This window comes from Coregonus clupeaformis, chromosome 30, assembly GCF_020615455.1.
Source record: "Coregonus clupeaformis isolate EN_2021a chromosome 30, ASM2061545v1, whole genome shotgun sequence".
Taxonomy (NCBI): domain Eukaryota; kingdom Metazoa; phylum Chordata; class Actinopteri; order Salmoniformes; family Salmonidae; genus Coregonus; species Coregonus clupeaformis.
Genome location: NC_059221.1, coordinates 26,504,076 through 26,521,831, shown reverse-complemented (window position 1 = coordinate 26,521,831; position 17,756 = coordinate 26,504,076). Strand labels below are relative to the sequence as shown.

Below are 17,756 nucleotides of genomic sequence, written 5' to 3'. Positions count from 1 at the left end.
ATACTTCACCTTCTGACTGCGACTCACCAGGGAGCAGCAGGCTGCTGCTCACAGGTGAAAACACTATTAAACAGGGCTTTCACATTGCAGGAAGATATATTCTCCCTTACTCTCTCAGAGAGTTACTCTAGACTTATGGAGAATGATGTAAAAGGGATCGTGGAGGGTAGCTGTTATTTAAAGTTTTGTGGGTTAAGTGGTTAACTGATTTTGTTTTCTCACAAAAAATAATCAAGTGATCACTGCAACAGGTGATCCAAAATCAGAGATATATTCAAATATGAATTTAATTACAGAGTATTTTTTATTTATTTTTTACACAATGTCACATTTATACTTGCTTGCTGTAACATATATGTAGCCAACAAAACAAAACAAAATGATTGTTCACCTTTTCACTGTGTTTTTATTGACAAATAATTTTTAAGTATATTGCCATTCCAGCCATGCACACTTCTTCATGATCAGAGAGTCTAGAGAGGCAAAAGAGTCTGGGGCTATGCTATGTATTATAGCACCATCTGCTGCTGAACAAAGAAGGTGACGCTGGGTACTGAAGATACTGTGGACCAGGACTGGTCAACCCTCTGCCTGGAGAGCTACTATGGAGGCTTTTGCTCCAGCCCTGTTATAATATACCTGATTCAGTTATAGGTCCTGGTGACTTCCTTTTCCAGTAGTTTTTCATTCACTGAAGGGGTGGCTATGTTCAAGGTTCCTCTGGACGGAATAAGGAGCAGGGTGCCAGCCATTTCACATGATGATCCCTGAAATAGTTTTTGATATTATTACAATATAATAAAAAACATGCCTTTGTTAATGGGTGGGGTTAACAATAGCACCCTCACTTGTTGAGTTGGAATGAAGTTGCAAAACTAAGAATGAATCAAGAAAGCACATCCAGAGCATAGGCCTACCTGTGGTATTTTTGTCCCTTTCTCATTTGATATTCCATTTCATCCACTGTCCAGACGGCCCCCTTGCCTCCCTCCACTCGCACAAAACACTTGTGCAAGCTAAGATTATGACGGACAGCGTTCTGTGGTGGCAAAGGAATACAGCTTGTGTTAGGATCTCAGGAGCCAATATTCCTCAAAACTCAAATGGAAGACTCAAATGTAAGTTTGATCCAAGGAGAAGCCAAACCTTCCATGTGGCCGTGTTGTGTCGGAAGTAGAAGAACATGGTGGTGAACCAGTTGTAGATGTCATTCAGAGAGCGCTGCTTGTCTGGAGACTCCAGTATAGACTGCAGACAGACATGGTGGACATTTACAATAGGCTTGTGCAATTGAAACAGCTCACATGAAGTCTAGACATAGATATAAGTCTTGCTACTCATGTAGTCCAATACAATGGATTCGATATTAATGTCCCACTTGTGTAGATGAAAAGGTAGAATGTTGCTGTCTTTCAGTTCAACAAAGATGCATGAACTACAGAGCAAACTGTATGAGTTGCTCAGCTGCTCAGCCAGACCCTCGACAGTCTCGATTTTCCTTTACTCAAGTGCGCCTTTACCTGAGTGTTCAGAGGGACTCTACTATCTGATTCAGACAACTCACCCATCTTATCAGGCAGGCGTAGGTGTACGGAGGCCTGATGTTGTTGTATTTGTAACACTCAACACTCGGGACAAGATCTGTGGGGTGGCCAATGAAAGCAAACATGCTGGGTCTTGAGTTTGGATCAGATTTCATGGCAATGCGAAAGGCAACATCACAAAAACAAACAAGCAAAACACTTGGAGGAATGCAGTCAGAGTGGCATTCAGGATCAAAATGGAGTGGAACTCTCTCTAGCTTAAGAAAAGTAAATCAGCAGTCACGCTATGTGAATGTTACTCTGTGTTGAAGATGAGCGTGAAATGGTGTTACCTGGGAGTAGGTGGTGGGGAGCGGCAGTGGGCCAATACTCATGCTGCGCCAGCTCCTCTGGCTCTTTAGTGGCGCATCGTGGCATACCATCTGGTGCCCGGGCCAGGGATGGGTTCTGGGGCAGGACTAGTGCCAGGCTGTGGCTGTAGGGCCAGTCTGAACCTGCCTTCTGACAGGGAGAGACACCCAACAACACAGACATTCAATATGGTCAGGTTGGGGTACATAGAACATTTCTTAAAAAGGGCAGGATAATGGGCAATGGCATGGCCGGTTACTATAGTCACTTGAGGGCATTAGCCAAAATAGGGAAGCCTTGAGGAGTTACCATGTCAGTTGATTTGTGTTCAGATAGGTGCAGATGGAGTTGCATTGCAAAGAGTTTCTGTTTTTCCAGAGTCAGCTAAAAAATAAGGAAGATGAATCAAGGTTTATTAGGGGCCACATTTTCACTTAGTTGGACTTCGAGCTTTACAACCTTCCTCTGTTGTCAGTGTTCACTATTTGGAGCTTTTCTGTAAAACTGTCTATTATAGTGTATGTAGAACTACAGGAACAAACCTGGGTCTCCATGTATTGCACCATGTCTTGTTGTACCCTCCACTGTGCAATGCTTCTGTCTCCATGGCCATGGTCAGAGTGGAGGTGTCTGGAGATACCATAAAAGGTAATCAAAGTCACGACTATAAAGAACAGCACCACAACTTCATCACAATGACCAATGAAATATACTGGTGCTCATGACTCACTTAAAAAAACTGGGAAATTCTTCAAATACCGCATCGCAGCCTGGCCAGCAGCAGAGTCCGTTGAGAAACAGAGCACTGGAGCTCCGTAGGGTTGGGTGACCTGGCCTGCAGATGGGAGGAATATTACAAACTCAGGACTGAATGCCCCGTGTAGCTCAGTTGGTATAGCATGGCACTTGCAACGCCAGGGTTGTGGGTTCGATTCCCACGGGGGGCCAGTATGAAAAAATTTATAAAAAATGTATGCACTCACTAACTGTGAGTTGCTCTGGATAAGAGTGTCTGCTAAATGACTAAAATATGAATGCAATCAATCAAACCAGCCTGGCATCTTTTATGCAGTGTCTGTTTACACACACCAGTGGAGGCTGCTGACGGGAGGACGGCTCCTAATAATGTCTGGAAAGGAGTGAATGGAATGACATGGAACCCATGTGTTTGATGCAGTTTATACCATCCACTCATTCCACTCCAGCCATTACCACAAGCCCATCCTCCCCAATTAAGGTGCCACCAACCTCCTGTGACACACACATGGAACTCACTCATGATGCCTGGTGATTATGGAGCTCTGCTTAGGACTGGCTCTCCTCAGGGGAGAGGGGTGGCGAGTGGGCCCAGGAGAGTGCTCAGTGTGTGGGGGTGAGGACTGTCCACGGCTCCCTGTGTCCACCTCCACCTTGCACAGTGATATGGGTTGAGCTGAACTGGCCTCTGTTAGAGTGCACGGTGCTGGAGAAGAAAGGTAGAGAAAAAGACCTAGAAACACTTTCCATGAACCTCCTATATGAATCAAGCATAATGGCTGTCTAGAATTGTATACAACATATGTAATGACACCATTTTTTTTAAGCCACCATTGTTTCCATTTAAAAGTGCGACCCTACACCCGCATTCTCTATTTTGGTGAGGGGAAGGGTTTTTTGCAGGGGGAAAAAATGTAAATGTTTGGACAATGAAAAGCTATAATGGTTCGGTTGTAAGGATGCTGCAGTGGGTCAGTCAGAGCGGAGAGAAGTGAACTATGGGGTTGGTTTTGGATTCTATACATCCATTCTACATTATTACACAGCAGGGTCATGGACAGTGTTTGTAGGTCTTTCTCCATAAAGAGCTGTTTTATTCTATCTTCTCCTAAGACATGATAGTTCAGTTGTATATGTACTGTAAGGGTGCTGCTGCAGAGGGTCAGTCAGAGAAGAACGTACCCTGTGGTCGCACGTGGGCAGCCTGGACACCCTGGCGTAGAACAGAGGGTCTGTGCTGGCTCAACTGGGGGCACCAAGACACCCGCTGCAGGAACGGTCTCCCCTCCTCCTCACTGGAACACTGGGAAGGACACGTAAAAACACTCTCACACTTACAGTACCCCCCTTTTACCAGCAGGGAGTGGTCTGAGCAAACACAAGCAACTTTTTTTGCTAATATAAGTGTATGGGTTACATGAATCTCAGGTCAAAAATAGGGCCTTGAAACATGTTATAATAGGAGGTATAAGAAGAGGATAATATCATACCTGCTGTAACAGGATGCTTTGGAGCTGAGATGAGGCCATAAGTGGACCTCCAGGTCTAATCATCAATGGGAAGCCCATCTATAAATAATGGACATTTATTTATATCATTCATCTAGCTCACTATTAGGAAAAACTCCATATAATGAAAATATAGATATTGCCTCCTGGGAACTTGTCTTTAAATTAGTATTATTATACAAAATATAATAGACAAAAAAAAAACATTTAAAAAAAGACAACTGTATGGAACTGTCTTGATTTACACTTTAGCTTGAGCTCTTAACTTTCCATTGATATTTATTTGAGTCTTCTTCCCATTATGTGTTATTCCCTTTTGTTTGTAAATCACATGTTGATTGAAACCACAGTAACAGTTCAACCAGTACCTGAGTAACAGAGGTACGAGCATAGAGCCGAGGTGAGACAGAATCATTTGGCTTGGTGCGTGTGTCTGGCTCCTCTGCCTGTTCACCCTGCCGATCTCGCTGCTGCTGCTGCTGTCTCCCACTGTTCAGCCGCCCACTCTTCAACCTCTCACTCTCAGTCTGTGGCATCCCTGGGCCTGGTGCAGAAGAGAGGAAACGGATGGTTAGTGCTAAGTGCATGCTACCCCCAGGAATGCATGGGTGGTGGTGGATAAAAGTTGTAAATGTGTAGACAACATAAACAATTTCAAATAATCATAAATCATAATAGATCATCCCCACACAGGGCACCAATTATGTAGAGATGTTCATATTTGTAAGAATATGTTGTATTCAGTCCCGCATATAGTTAAACAAATGACATTAAAACAACACATCGCTACAATAAGAGAGAGAGAGGGGGGGCATACAAATGTGCTCTTTGGTAAATGTTAGACAGCGACAGGTTTGGAGGCATGGTGTCTTTTGTTCCCTTATCAGACATAATGAAAGGTAGAGGAGTTGAAACACAGTCTGGGCTGAGAGATGTTGTGGTTGTGCACAGGTGCAACTACACAGACATTGGAGCGTACAGAGATGGAGCTGATAGAAGCAGGTATCTCAAAAACATACAGTGAGCTCCAAAATGATTGGAACAGTGACACATTTTGTTGTTGTTTTGGCTCTGTACTCCAACACTTTGGATTTGAAATTATGAGGTTAAAGTGCAGACTGTCAGCTTTAATCTGAGGGTATTTTCATCCATATCGGGTGAACCGATTAGAAATTACAGCACTTTTTGTACATAGTCCCCACATCTTAGGGGACCAAAAGTATGTGTTTTAAAGTAATCAAAAGTTTAGTATTTGGTCCCATATTCCTAGCACGCAATGATTACATCAAGCTTGTGACTCTACAAACTTGTTGGATGCATTTTCTGTTTGTTTTGGTTGTATTTCAGATTATTTTGTGCCCAATAGAAATGAATTGTAAATAATGTATTGTGTCATTTTGGAGTCACTTCAATTGTAATGATGAGTGAGAAAGTTACAGATGCACAAATATCATACCCCAAAATGCTAGCCTCCCCTGTTATTGTAATGGTGAGAGATTAGCATGTCTTGGGGGTATGATATTTGTGCGTCTGTAACTTTCTCACTCATCCTTATTCACGATTCATTCAGGACTATCCGTAATCATGGTAGCATCCACATTAATGTAGAAGTGTTTAGAAACATATTATATTCTTATTTACAATAAAAGTGACTCCAAACTGGCACAATACATTATTTACCATTAATTTCTATTGGGCACACCATAATCGGAAACACAACCCAAACAGCAAATGTATCCAACAAGTTTGTAGTCACAAGCTTGATGTAATCATTGCGTGCTAGGAATATGGGACCAAATACTAAACTTTTGATTACTTCAGGGAATTTGTCCCAATACTTTTGGTCCCCTAAAATGGGGGGACTATGTACAAAAAGTGCTGTAATTTCTAAACAGTTCACCTGATATGGATGAAAATACGCTCAAATTAAAGCTGACAGTCTGCACTTAAACTCATAGTCATTGTATCATTTCAAGTGCTGGTGTACACAGCCCAAACAACTAAACATTTGCCACTGTCCCAATACTTTTGGAGCTTACTGTAGCACAGGAAAGAGGGAAGGGTGCTCCAATTATTTTCTCCCCACCTAATAATCAAACAGGGGTAACAGTTTATTTCATGGTACTGTTTCAGTGGTATCCACCTTGTACAGTGCATTCGGAAAGTATTCAGACCCCTTGACATTTTCCACATTTTGTTGTGCTACAGCCTTATTCTAAAATGGATTTTAAAAAATAAAAAATCCTCATCAATCTACACACAATACCCCGTAATGACAAAGCGAAAACAAGTTTATAGAAATGTTTGCTAATAAATTAAACAGAAAAAACTGAAATACCTTACTTACATAAGTATTCAGACCCTTTGCTATGAGACTAGAAATGGAGCTCAGGTGCATCTTGTTTCCATTGATCATCCTTGAGATGTTTCTACAACTTGATTGGAGTCCACCTGTGTTAAATTCAATTGATTGGACATAATTTGGAAAGGCACACACCTGTCTATATAAGGTCCCACAGTTGACAGTGCATGTCAGAGCAAAAACCAAGCCATGAGACTGGAGCCTGTAGCTCAGTTGGTAGAGCATGGCGCTTGCAACGCCAGGGTTGTGGGTTCGTTTCCCACGGGGGGGGCAGTATGAAAATGTATGCACTCACTGCGAAATGACTAAAATGTAAATGTCGAAGGAATTGTCCGTAGAGCTCCGAGACAGGATTGTGGCGAGGCACAGATCTGGGGAAGGGTACTAAAACATGTCTGCAGCATTGAAAGTCCCCAAGAACACAGTGGCCTCCATCATTCTTAAATGGAAGAAGTTTGGAACCACCAAGACTCCTCCTAGAGCTGGCCACCCGGCCAAACTGAGCAATCGGGGGGAAAGGGCCTTGGTTAGGGAGGTGACCAAGAATCCGATGGTCACTCTGACAGAGCTCCAGAGTTCCTCTGTGGAGATGGGAGAACCTTCCAGAAGGACAACTATCTCTGCAGCACTCCACCAATCAGGCATTTATGGTAGAGTGGCCAGACGGAAGCCACTCCTCAAGAAAAGGCACATGACAGCCCCAGTGGCGGCTCCTGAAAAAATTCTCAGGAGGGGCAATTTTTCTGATGATTTAGGTGACCTACACACATTTAAAAAAAAGATATGTCCAGCAACAACATGAAGACAGGGGCAGCATATAAGTCAATACCAGAAGCATTTATTGACTGATCTCAAAAGTGTTGGCTTACCAGGGTTGGTGGAGCCCTCAGTTTCATCTTTGCCTCGCAAAGCTAACTCAAACACTCCGCAAAACTTCACACACTGGATTAGCCGGCTGAGGATGTGGCGGTTCTTGCTAATGTCGTAGTAAATATATTTGTTATAGTGAATATGGAATATGATATGTTGAGTAAAATGTTGTGCTAAGATCTATTTAGGTCAGGAGCTGGTTATAAGTTCTGTTCCTATCCAATAACAATGGACAAAAGGGTCCTATCTTGTCAGCCTTGTCAGCAGGTGGCCAAGGACAACACCCACGCCATAGGCCTCTCAGTTCTTCCAACTCACGAGTTCTTGCTCTGAGGACACACACACACACAAACACACACACACACACACATCATCACTGTTAAACACACACACACACACACACATCATCACTGTTAAACACACACACACACACACACACAAAAATCCCCTCTCTTAGGCTGAACATTTGAAGACAGAGAACCCGACTCAGAGCCAATGCAACAGTGACAGTAGCCTGGAGGTGACCTCGCCAACTCATCAGGACCAATCAGAAGATCAGAACTACTAGATTGAACCTACTTCATTTATTGCATAAAATGTCTGCACACAATGTTTCGGGGCTCTCTTCAGATAATAATAATAATAATAATAATAATTGCCATTTAGCAGACGCTTTTATCCAAAGCGACTTACAGTCATGCGTGCATACATTTTTGTGTATGGGTGGTCCCGGGGATCGAACCCACTACCTTGGCGTTACAAGCACCATGCTCTACCAGCTGAGCTACAGAAAGTGGATACTCATGGATGCGCATTGCAATTGTAAAATGTCAACACAATTGGAGACACCACGTCATTTTTGGAGACATGTTATTGACAGTAAACTATTGTAGATGCGACTGCTAACTAAATAAAACATTTTAGCTGGCTAGCTAATCATCTTAGCTAAATGTGGGGCAAACAATTCAGTTATTTACCGTTAATTTGAGGGATTGGGGTGAAATAAATCGAGTTACATAGTGATACTTTACGATATACTGTATTGACAATATCGCAATATTTTAGCGCTAGTTGGCTGTACCTGCACCAAAACACCATTATTGTTCCTTCATAGCTTGTTCTCAATCTTTTCACATTGGGAGCCAATTAGTTTTCAGCACTTTTATTTCCATGACTGATCAAAACTCGTTCTCATGGCTTTCTGATCCCTCTGCAACAGACATATGGTGCGCAATAAAATCACAGTATCGAATCGCAATACGTATAGAATCATGAGACTCGCAATGCTGATGCATATATCTTATCGTGAGGTTCCTGGCAATTCCCAGCCCAAGTTCATTTGCCACAACAAATCTCTTCGCTAGCAAACGCTAATATTTTGGTAAGTGATGCAAATAGTGAACTATGTAGGGCCAGGATGTAAAATATATGTAGCTGCAGCAATTTCTCTTATCTGATATGGTAAGTAATGGGGCTTAATTTATAGCTCCCTAAGAGTTTGACGAACGGGTCCGTGAACGCGATTCCAGATATATTTACCTCTGAATAAACTGCCTTTATTACACCATATCCACATCCAGTAAACTTGTGATTATCAACACTAACCTCATCGTTGTGGCGGCGGACAGCTAGCCTGTATCCCTCGTCATCCAGTTGAGTGAGTGGCAATGTCTTTTTTCGTTCGTACCAATTTTTTGGAAAATCCTCGGGTGTAGGACTTTCCGCCTTTAGTAGAAACCTGTTGAATTATTAAATTTGGTCTGGGAGGTCCTAATTGTTTCGTTGCCAATTTATCTTCATTTGTTCGCCGACAAAAAGGAACTTCTTTCAAAGACACAATCGAGTTGGACTGAAGCCTAGCCATTTTGATAGTAGTAGTGAATTGATTGAGGCTGCTACCTGGTCTTTTCTTAGTTACGTTCATTCGTGGTTACGTTATGTATGACGAAAGCGCGTAAGTGCAAGCCCACAGACACCCATAGAGAATGTATTGAAAGCTTTGAAATGTGAAACAAATAGATTTTACATGACAGGCTATGAGAGACTTCTGGGCGATTTTCAACCTGACTGAAATCGCCCAAAAAACGGGCGGGGCCATTTGAAGCACGACTTTAGCCTGATTTGACATTTAGTGGCTGTCAGATCAGACGTGAACACTGATAACTGCTGTTGCCGTGATATAATTTTTTATAAATTTATAATTTTTTTAAATAATTATTTATTTTTTTATTTTTTTATAATTGATTAGAAAAAAAATCCCTTCCTTTTCCCGTTTGGCAGTGCGTCGCCCATATCGCCCTATTGAACAAGCCGTCCCTGGACAGCCCGCTTGGAGTTTGCCAAAAGGCAAATGAAACCAGGTCTGATGAAACCAAGATTGAACTCTTTGGCCTGAATGCCAAGCGTCACGTCTCGAGGAAACCTGGCACCATCCCTACAGTGAAGCATGGTGTTGGCAGCATCATGCTGTGGGGATGTTTTTCAGCGGCAGGGACTGGGAGACTAATCAGGATCGAGGGAAAGATGAACGGAGTAAAGTACAGAGAGATCCTTGATGAAAACCTGCTCCAAAGTGCTCAGGACCTCAGACTGGGGTGAAAGTTCACCTTCCAACAGGACAATATCCCTAAGCACACAGCCAAGACAACGCAGGAGTGGCTTCAGGACAAGTCTCTGAATGTCCTTGAGTAGCCCAGCCAGAGCCCAGACTTGAACCCGATCGTACATCTCTGGAGAGACCTGAAAATAGCTCTGCAGTGACACTCCCCATCCAACCTGACAGAGCTTGAGAGGATCTGCAGAGAAGAATGGGAGAAACTCCCCAAATACAGGTGTGCCAAGCTTGTAGCGTCATATCCAAGAAGACTCGAGGCTGTAATCGCTGCCAAAGGTGCTTCAACAAAGTACTGAGTAAAGGGTCTGAGTACCTATGTAAATGTGATATTTCCGTTTTTTACTTTTAATACATTTGTAAAAATTCTAAAACCTGTTTTTACTTTGTCATTATGGGGTACTGTGTGTAGATTGACGAGGGGAAAAAACTATTAAATCCAGTTTAGAATGAGGCTGTAACTTAAAAAAATGTGGAAAATGTCAAGGGGTCTGAATACTTTCCGAATGCACTGTATTTAATAGGAAATAATGTGGTATCAATGGGTACTTTACTGTGCTTAGTATACTTACAAGAACTACTTGCTTCCAAATGGTGTCTAATGGTGCATCTGTTAAAACTCCCAAACAAACAAACAAATAATTACATTATGTAATTTCTATGTAAATGCGTAAATATCTGGTCACTGTAAAATAAAGTGCTACCCAAACGGGTCTAAAGGCAACCTCATTGAACTCTTTGGCCTCAAATGTATAAAAGTCTATGGGCGACCCGACCACCGTGTACAATTGCAAATGCACGCTCTCACCCAGCAACCCAGGAAGAGGAAACAGGAATTCAGTAGAAAGAGAAAGTACTGAAGCTCTTTGTGGTTTCTCGCTTTTATCTCCACTTCACCAGAAAATCTTTTTTATTTGGAATTGAGAGCTACTGTACATGTTTATATCACACAGATTCGTAGAGAGTGATTTGATGAATGGATGTGCTACAATGACATTACAAGTAGAAGATATTAACACTTCTTTCAACACTTCTCTCAACAGAGGGCAATTACGTTCAGCTTTTACTGTAGTCTAGGAGTGGGTTTGATGATCAAAATACCATATTTGCAATCAACTACATACTGTATGTAAAGTTTTCTTATTACTCACTATGCTTCCATATCTAAAATATCTGTCTGGTGTTGATGCTTTGGTAGGAACCTGTGGGTGACATTGATTTGAAGATGAGATTTTTTTGGCCTATAACACTACAAATTATATTATGTTTAACTTATAATATGTTTTCTTCTAATTAAAATGTTCTATTTGAATGAGAACAAAACATATATAAAAATAGATTAGAGTATACTGGACTGATGACATTTTCATGTCCAAAATTATTGAATAAATCTAAATAGCAAATTCAGTATGAAACCAAACTTTTTATTTGATTGTCATATAATACCAGTCCTACAGCATTTTTTAAATCATATTGAGGAATTGAGCAATTTGCTAACATTTTTGCAGTTTAAATGACAAAGTCAGGATATTTCTTGAACATTTATGTCCAGCTTCTATATTTCCAGAGTTCGGTCTGTAAAGGAACGTTTAAAAATAAATTGCAATAGAACATGAACGACTACTCATGATTACTCATGTGGCATTAGCGTGCAGAGTAAATCCAGCCACAACAAGTGAGGGGTGTAAATGCTAGAATGAGCAGATCCCACACTCTACAAACCCACATTCTACAATCATGTCACACTGACTCAGAGCTTCCATTTATAACTATGACTAGTATATCACTATTGGCTTTCACCAGAATTTAACCTACATTTATTATTCTATAAACTACAATACAAATAATTGTGCTCATCCCTTATGTATTCATCTGTTCATCCTAATCTGATCTTTAAATTAGGTTAACCATTAATATGTCCATTGGAAACAAAACCTAATCTCCCTGGAATGTTTTGATGATTTTCTGATTAAATGCATGTTGTGAAGCCTCAATACTTTATTTTTAGACTGACTGCAAATAAATCATAGAGAGTAAATGCTTTCTTGTTTTCTAACCTAAAAATATGTATCTCACAGATCAAAAGTAACACAATTGAAAGACCAAAGTATAGCACTTCAAATCCTGTAAGGTGATTCATAGTTTTTGACATTGATGTACTGAAAACATTACCATATTCCATCAATAGTTTTTTTGTGGTAAAACAAAGTACAGAAATTGACAACAGTCAGATAAACCAGAATGTAGGGTAATGTTGATCACACGGCAACATGTGATGATACCGGTACACATTCTTGAAAAAATCACATCCTTGTACTATATTTAAGCAATAAGGAACGAGGGGGTGTGGTATATGGCCAATATACCACAAACCCCCGAGGTGCCTTATTGCTATTATAAACTGGTTACCAATGTAATTAGAGCAGTAAAAATAAATGTTTTGTCATACCCATGGTCTTTTTTTTTGTCATTTAGCAGACGCTCTTATCCAGAGCGACTTACAGTTAGTGAGTGCATACATTTTCATACTGGCCCCCCGTGGGAAACAAATCCACAACCCTGGCGTTGCAAGCGCCATGCTCTACCAACTGAGCTAGAGGGGACTATATGGTATACGGTCTGATATACCACGGCTGTCAGCCAATCAGCATTCAGGGCTCGAACCAAAAGTTTATAATTAGTTACAATTTCCAAATGTGCCACAGAACAAATTCCATAAATACATTACATTTGGTGTCAACATATATAGTAGAAGTGTTTAGACAGGCCACATTGACACGCTTTCGACACCTTGTAGAGTCCATGCCCGACGAATTGAGGCTATTCTGAGTCAAAGGGGGATGCAACTCAATATTAGGAAGGTGTTCCTAATGTTTTGTACACTCAATATATGATTCAACTTATTGTCGTTTGTGAAATACAGCCGTTTCTGTATAATACTATATTTAGTTTTTGGACACGTGGTTAAAGTTTTTTACACATTTCATGGATCAAGTCTGTGGTATGTGTGTACACACGTGTGCTTGTGAGAGGGAGATAAAGAGGGAAAATGCTGTAGCATGCCTCATTCTCTGTAGACTTGCATTGGATTTGCTTATACTGTATAATATACTCTAGGAGTGTGTGTTAGTGTGAGTGTGTGTGTATTTCTTCAGATATTGTTATTATATACAGTACCAGTCAAAAGTTTGGACACACCTACACATTCAAGGGTTTGTCTATATTTTTACTATTGTAGACATTGTAGAATAATAGTGAAGACATCAAAATGATGAAATATGGAATCATGTAGTAACCAAAAAAGTGTTAAACAAATCAAAATATATTTTATATTTAAGATTCTTCAAATAGCCACCCTTTGCCTTGATGACAGCTTTGCACACTCTTGGCATTCTCTCAACCAGCTTCACCTGGAATGTGTTTCCAACAGTCTTGAAGGAGTTCCCACATATGCTGAACACTTGTTGGCTGCTTTTCCTTCACTCTGCCGTCCGACTCATCCCAAACTATCTCAATTGGGTTGAGGTCGGGGGATTGTGGAGGCCAGGTCATCTGATGCAGCACTCCATCACTCTGCTTCTTGGTAAAATAGCCATTACACAGCCTGGAGTTGTGTTGGGTCATTGTCCTGTTGAAAAACAAATGATAGTCCCACTAAGCCCAAACCAGATGGGATGGTGTATTGCTGCAGAATGCTGTGGTAGCCATGCTGGTTAAGTGTGCCTTGAATTCTAAATAAATCACTGACAGTGTCACCCGCAAAGCACCCCCACACCATCACAACTCCTCCTTCATGCTTTACGATGGGAACTACACATGCAGCGATCATCCGTTCACCCACACCGTGTCTCACAAAGACACGGCGGTTGGAACCATAAATCTCAAATTTGGACTCCAGACCAAAGGACACATTTCCACCGGTCTGATGTCCAATGCTCGTGTTTCTTGGCCCAAGCAGGTCTCTTCTTCTTATTGGTGTCCTTTAGTAGTGGTTTCTTTGCAGCAATTCGACCATGAAGGCCTGATTCAAACAGTCTCCTCTGACAAACAGTCTCCCAGAGGTAACTCTGGGTCTTCATCATAGTGCTTGATGGTTTTTGCAACTGCACTTGAAGAATCTTGAAAAAAGTTATTGAAATGTTCTGTATTGACTGACCTTCATGTCTTAAAGTAATGATGGACTGTCGTTTCTCTGTTCTTGCCATAATATGGACTTGGTCTTTTACCAAATAGGGCTATCTTCTGTATACCCCCCTACCTTGTCACAACACAACTGATTGGCTCAAACTCATTAAGAAGGAAAGAAATTCCACAAATTAACTTTTAAGAATGCACACCTGTTAATTGAAATTTATTCCAGGTGACTACCTCATGAAGCTGGTTGAGAGAATGCCAAGAGTGTGCAAAGCTGTCATCAAGGCAAAGGGTGGCTATTTCAATCTCAAATATAAAAATGTTGATTTGTTTAACACTTTTTTGGTTACTACATGATTCCATATGTGTTATTTCATAGTTTTGATGTCTTCACTATTATTTGTTTAACACTTTTTTGGTTACTACATGATTCCATATGTGTTATTTCATAGTTTTGATGTCTTCACTATTATTCTACAATGTAAAAAATAGAAAAAATAAAGAAAAACCTTTGAATAAGTAGGTGTGTCCAAACTTTTGACTGGTAGTGTATATATTGGTCCAGGCAATATATATATACCAAAATGTATTAAGATCTGAACATGTTTAAGAACTGAGAAAGAGAGAAAATGTAGTAAAATCGTTGGATTTGCTTATCTTGCATATACGCCAAAGTTGTGTGTATGAGAAAGAGAGTGTGTGGATTTCTTTAGATATGTTTACAGTGCCTTCAGAAAGTATTCACACCCCTTGACTTTTTCCACATTTTGTTGTGTTACAGCCTGAACTTAAAATTGATTAAGTGGCGATTTTTTGTCAGTGGCCTACACAAGATACCCCATAATATCAGTGGAATAAGTGGAACAATGTTTTTCAAATAATTTTACAAATTAATGAGAAATGAAAAGCTAAAATGTCTTGAGTCAATAAGTATTCAACTCCTTTGTTATGGCAAGCCTAAATAAGTTCAGGAGTAAAAATGTGCTTAACAAGTGACATGGTAAGTTGCATGGTCTCAAAATATTGTACAATATCAAAAACTCACATTGTAGACAAATGCTTTGGCCAATTTAAAGATTTGTCCATCAGTAAGCTCAGAGAACAAGTTAACCAAATGAAATTTGAAATTTCCATTATGGACATTAATGGGTTAACAATAAAAGACAAATCCTGGACAAGCCCCCATGTTCGTCACAAATTACTTTTTCGCATCATGACTACCATGCAAGTGAATAGTTCAATCCATCAACAGTTCATTGTGTTATGAATATCAGGTCTTGGGTCTTAACCCAAATCAATTTAAGAATTATATTGGATGAGATTGTCAATCATTTTTTATTTATTCTTATCTTGAACATACTAAATTCAAATAATCTACCCTAAATGTGATAGATATAATTCCAGAGTCAATTTTGTGAATGAATGTGCCAGTGTTAGAATTGTGTTGACTGGGGTCTTGTTGAATAATCTATTAATTGACAAATAAAAAAAGTATTGAACATACCTCTTTAAGGAGTACCTGGAATAGTATAACAGTAATCCTTCTACACCCCCCCTCCCCCAGTGGTGGTTGTCCCACTGGCTATCCTAAATTGAATGCACCAATTTGTAAGTCGCTCTGGATAAGAGCGTCTGCTAAATGACTTAAATGTAAATGTAAAAACATAATGTTTCAATGTGTAGAGGAATGATTTGATTGTTTTAGCCTAAATGATTAGTGATGCTTTAAATACTTACTTTTACACCTGCTAACACCTTTTAACAGGTTCATCACTACAGCAGCCATTACAAACTTTTCTTCATCGTGTGTACTTAATAAGACCTATCAGCCCCTTTTCACAAAACATGCCTTTTTCATCCTTTTGCTATATGCCTACAATCTCTCATCTATGTTACCCAACTGGTATACAGTATTGATACTTTTTAAATTTTTTAAAGGAGTAAGGTCCATGATCATTAGACTACATTATAAAATAGCTCATACATCACATCTACATACAATCCACCATTACAGATTACACCATGGTCTGGAGTTTTGCATACCTAGCGTACCTCTGGTGGACGTGCACCCCAATTTGGGAGACACTTGCCCACTGAATTATCTCCCTTCTGATGCTCAGAATGGTTTCCCAACAAATACTCTAGCTGAAAGCAAAGAAGTACATTCCTAAAATGCAAAGGTCACAAGCTAAAACAGACAGTTTCCTCACCTTACACTGTATCTCCTGCTCACTTTCTGTCTTCCTGTTCTCAGGAGGATGAGATGCTAGAAAATGAAAAAAGCTAACAAATGTGTCAGAGGAAGGGGGTGTGGGGGGGTAGTATTCCACTAATGATGTTTGACGTCTATTATGTTTAAAAGAACACATACACTACCAGCAATATCTACAGTAATGGTGAAATAGGTTATGGTAAAAGCAAAGACATTTTGAAAATGAAATGTTTATTAAAACATGTTTATAAATATACAAAATGTAAGGTTTATCAATAGTATATTTCTGTGATGAGATGATATTTCAATTTCTTCATATTTTAATTTATCATTAATTATTACTATTTTTAGGCAAGTTATCAAAAACCTATCTGCATGTTTTGTCTTTTATTAAAATACATTTTAACATTGATGCTAATGTCTTTCAAAAGTATATAATTTTTACTTTTCCAACACATCACATTCAGGTAACTTTTACAATAGCTACATTTGAAAGTTATTGATACAGACTAAACATAATCATGTGGCCATGTATAATTCAGGGTGTGTTAACACAATGGGTAGCCATGATGAGTTGCATTCTTGAAATAAAGTTGCATAAAAGCAATAACATGCTCAAATGAAGACTCAGATTACAGAGACCATGAATAACGCAAAATCATGTTCCCCTTCATTCAACACTCACCTGAAGAAGCCACACGCAATATGTGAGAGAGGGAACAGATGTGTGAAATGTGTGTTTGCAGAATCCAGTCTGTATTTATACCTGGAAGTTACTAAAGGAAAGAAAAGCTTTCTAAAAAAAAAGTTTGCGCCTGCCAACAGAAAATAAATGTACTACATACGTTCACATCCAAAATGACTGGAACCCTTGATAAAGATTAGCAAAAAAGACTGTATACAATAAATAATACAAATACTTTGTTATATTGTATGCTCAAAAACATTTTAAAATTATATTATTTTATACTAATACAATTGCTCAGAGAAAAATAGTAATAAAATAAAACATTTATTTTGTGGTCAATTAAGCATTTCTTTGTAGATTTTTATGTGTGCTTGGGGTTATTGTCTTGCTGGAAGATTCACTTGCGGCCCAGTTTCAGCCTCCTGGCAGAGGCAACCAGGTTTTTAGCTAAAATGTCCTGGTACTAGCTAGAGTTCATGATGCCGTTGACCTTAACAAGGGCCCCAGGACCAGTGGAAGCAAAACAGCCCCATAACATCAAAGATCCTCCACCATATTTTACAGTAGGTATGAGGTTCTTTTATTTTCTGCATATGCATCCTTCATTTGAGGCCAAACCAGTGAAACAGGAAGCTATTGAAGGCCACAATAATATTGACATTAGTTTTTTTGTTGTTGTTGGAGGAATGGTCTACGATCCCTCCCAATGTGTTCTCCAAT

The 17,756-nt window shown here is 39.8% G+C and overlaps 1 protein-coding gene across 2 annotated transcripts; it reads right to left on the bottom strand.

Annotated features, from left to right (window-relative positions):
• Positions 1-332: 332 nt before the first annotated feature.
• foxp3b (forkhead box P3b) lies at positions 333-16,400 on the bottom strand. Of its 2 annotated transcripts, none has more exons than XM_041857812.1 (13): positions 16,347-16,400; positions 4,528-4,703; positions 4,142-4,219; positions 3,834-3,954; positions 3,171-3,357; positions 2,626-2,730; positions 2,438-2,525; positions 2,205-2,279; positions 1,877-2,045; positions 1,565-1,641; positions 1,147-1,248; positions 918-1,039; positions 333-767 (listed from the first exon to the last, which is right to left on the bottom strand). In XM_041857812.1, the coding sequence occupies exons 2-13, from the start codon at positions 4,693-4,695 to the stop codon at positions 710-712; spliced, it is 1,350 nt and encodes a 449-aa protein (XP_041713746.1). In that variant the 5' UTR covers positions 4,696-4,703; positions 16,347-16,400; the 3' UTR covers positions 333-709. The 2 variants fall into 2 exon arrangements, with proteins under 2 accessions (XP_041713746.1, XP_041713747.1); XM_041857813.1 differs by lacking the exon at positions 16,347-16,400 and adding an exon at positions 10,575-10,781.
• Between the last annotated feature and the right edge of the window lie 1,356 nt (positions 16,401-17,756).

Coding starts and splice junctions, on each gene's coding strand:
- foxp3b (XM_041857812.1), bottom strand. CDS start 4,695: ATGCCACAGACTGAGAGTGAGAGGTTGAAGAGTGGGCGGCTGAACAGT. Junction 4,220..4,527: donor CTCGTACCTCTGTTACTCAG/GTACTGGTTGAA, acceptor CATTATTTATAG/ATGGGCTTCCCATTGATGAT. Junction 2,731..3,170: donor ATAATCACCAGGCATCATGA/GTGAGTTCCATG, acceptor TCCCATCTGCAG/GCCAGGTCACCCAACCCTAC.